The sequence below is a fragment of the Asparagus officinalis genome, chromosome 7 (genome assembly GCF_001876935.1).
Source record: "Asparagus officinalis chromosome 7, Aspof.V1, whole genome shotgun sequence".
In the NCBI taxonomy this organism is placed as follows: Eukaryota; Viridiplantae; Streptophyta; class Magnoliopsida; order Asparagales; family Asparagaceae; genus Asparagus; species Asparagus officinalis.
In genome coordinates, this window is record NC_033800.1 from 86,501,406 (window position 1) to 86,503,037 (window position 1,632).

The window sequence follows — 1,632 nt, forward strand, 5'->3', positions numbered from 1 at the left end:
AAACAAACAATTAAAGTTTCATTTTGCAAACCAAACAAGTGTTTTATGATTCCAATGGAATCAAAAAAAAAAATAAATAAATATAAAAGTAAAATTAATGAGGTGGACAACAATTTTCCTAGTTGTGTCATAAATACACAACTTTACCAACAACAACCAAACAGTCCCTTAAGGATGTGCTTCTGGCATTTCTATAAAATTTATGCCCCCCTTTCTCTTTTTGCGCTTTAAGTGCGGGGGACCAAAAAGGTCACTCTCCCGTTTTCATGTGAAATAGTCGGAGTTCCCGTGGTGGCTAGTTTTACTCAGTACATCCCCCACCCCCACCTCCCCTCCCCCCCTCCCCTCCCCTGCTCCACTCAATTTCATGTTATCTTTTCTTCTGGGTACGTCTATACCCAAAAAAACAACGATGGGTTTCCCTAGTTCTCGTCAAATTTGTCATCGCCTCACTATATTTTCCATTGTGCTGCAGGGATTTTGCTTGGGAGCTGGAGCGTTTCCCGCCCTATTTTGACAAGAACGTAAATGGGTTTTTAACCTCGACCCGAGCCTCTGAAGTTCTTTATCGTCTTGTAGTTCAAATTTTTTTTTTTTTTTAACGAATCAGTGGGAGGTGGGTTTTACTTCTTTTTGCCACTTTGTTCCTTGCCTACGGATTAAGCCTCTCTTTGGGTGCCGTGTTTTGTTTTTTTAGTTGCTTCTTTGCCCAAATTATATATAGTGCAAATAGGCTGGTGTGTGTCTTCTTTAGTTGTAAATCTCAGAGAGATACGCTGCTGATTTCGTATCAGATTTGCTTTAGGCCTCGTGAAGATAGATTGCTACGCTCAGGAGGGCTGTACGATTTTGAACAGTACCCCCCCACCCACCCACCCAAGAGACCAAGAGATATGGGCTTTTTTCCAACTTTGAAGTAAGGTGGGGTTTTGGAGATTTTTTTTTTTTGTTTGTATAGGTCTCTTCACCATGAAACTAGGTTTGCTCCATTTGTTGGCTCTTTTCCTTGCCCTGTTTTCTAGTGGAGCTTGCAAGAATGTGTCTTCAAGGCCTCCCATTGTGAATATTGGAGCCGTATTCACGTTCAACTCCACCATTGGAAGAGTTGCTAAGGTCGCGATTAATGCTGCGGTCGACGACGTAAATTCCGACCCCAGTGTCCTCGGAGGTTCGAAACTCCGTGTTCATATGCAAGACTCCAACTGTAACGCGTTCATCGGCGTTGTTGAAGGTAATTGACATGCTTGTGTTGATTTTTATTAAGAGGGAGGGAATGAGGGAAACCCCCTGATGTTTTACGTTTTGCTGTTATTCCCTCCAAACAGCTTTACAATTTATGGAGACGGACATTGTAGCAATAATTGGCCCTCAATCGTCTGGCATTGCTCATGTCATGGCTCCTGTGTCCAGCGAGCTAAAAGTCCCTCTTGTTTCCTTCGCCGCGACTGATCCCACCCTCTCCTCGCTCCAGTATCCCTTCTTTGTCCGGTCGACCCAGAGTGATCTCTTTCAGATGGAAGCTGTAGCCGACATAGTCGATCATTACCAATGGAGAAAAGTAATCGCTATCTACGTCGATGATGACCATGGTAGAAATGGGATATCTTCTTTAGGCGACAGGCTCGCTGAGAG

General features: G+C 43.6%; 1 protein-coding gene across 1 annotated transcript in view; it reads left to right on the top strand.

Annotated features, from left to right (window-relative positions):
• The window catches only part of LOC109847506 (glutamate receptor 3.1-like), an 8,904-nt gene continuing 7,668 nt past the window's right edge, over positions 397-1,632 (top strand). The window contains 3 exon segments of the mRNA XM_020416734.1: positions 397-1,231; positions 1,326-1,623; positions 1,625-1,632. The exon segment at positions 1,625-1,632 is cut by the window's right edge and continues 1,031 nt beyond it. Coding sequence (XP_020272323.1) covers positions 970-1,231; positions 1,326-1,623; positions 1,625-1,632 — 568 coding nt within the window. The 5' untranslated portion in view covers positions 397-969.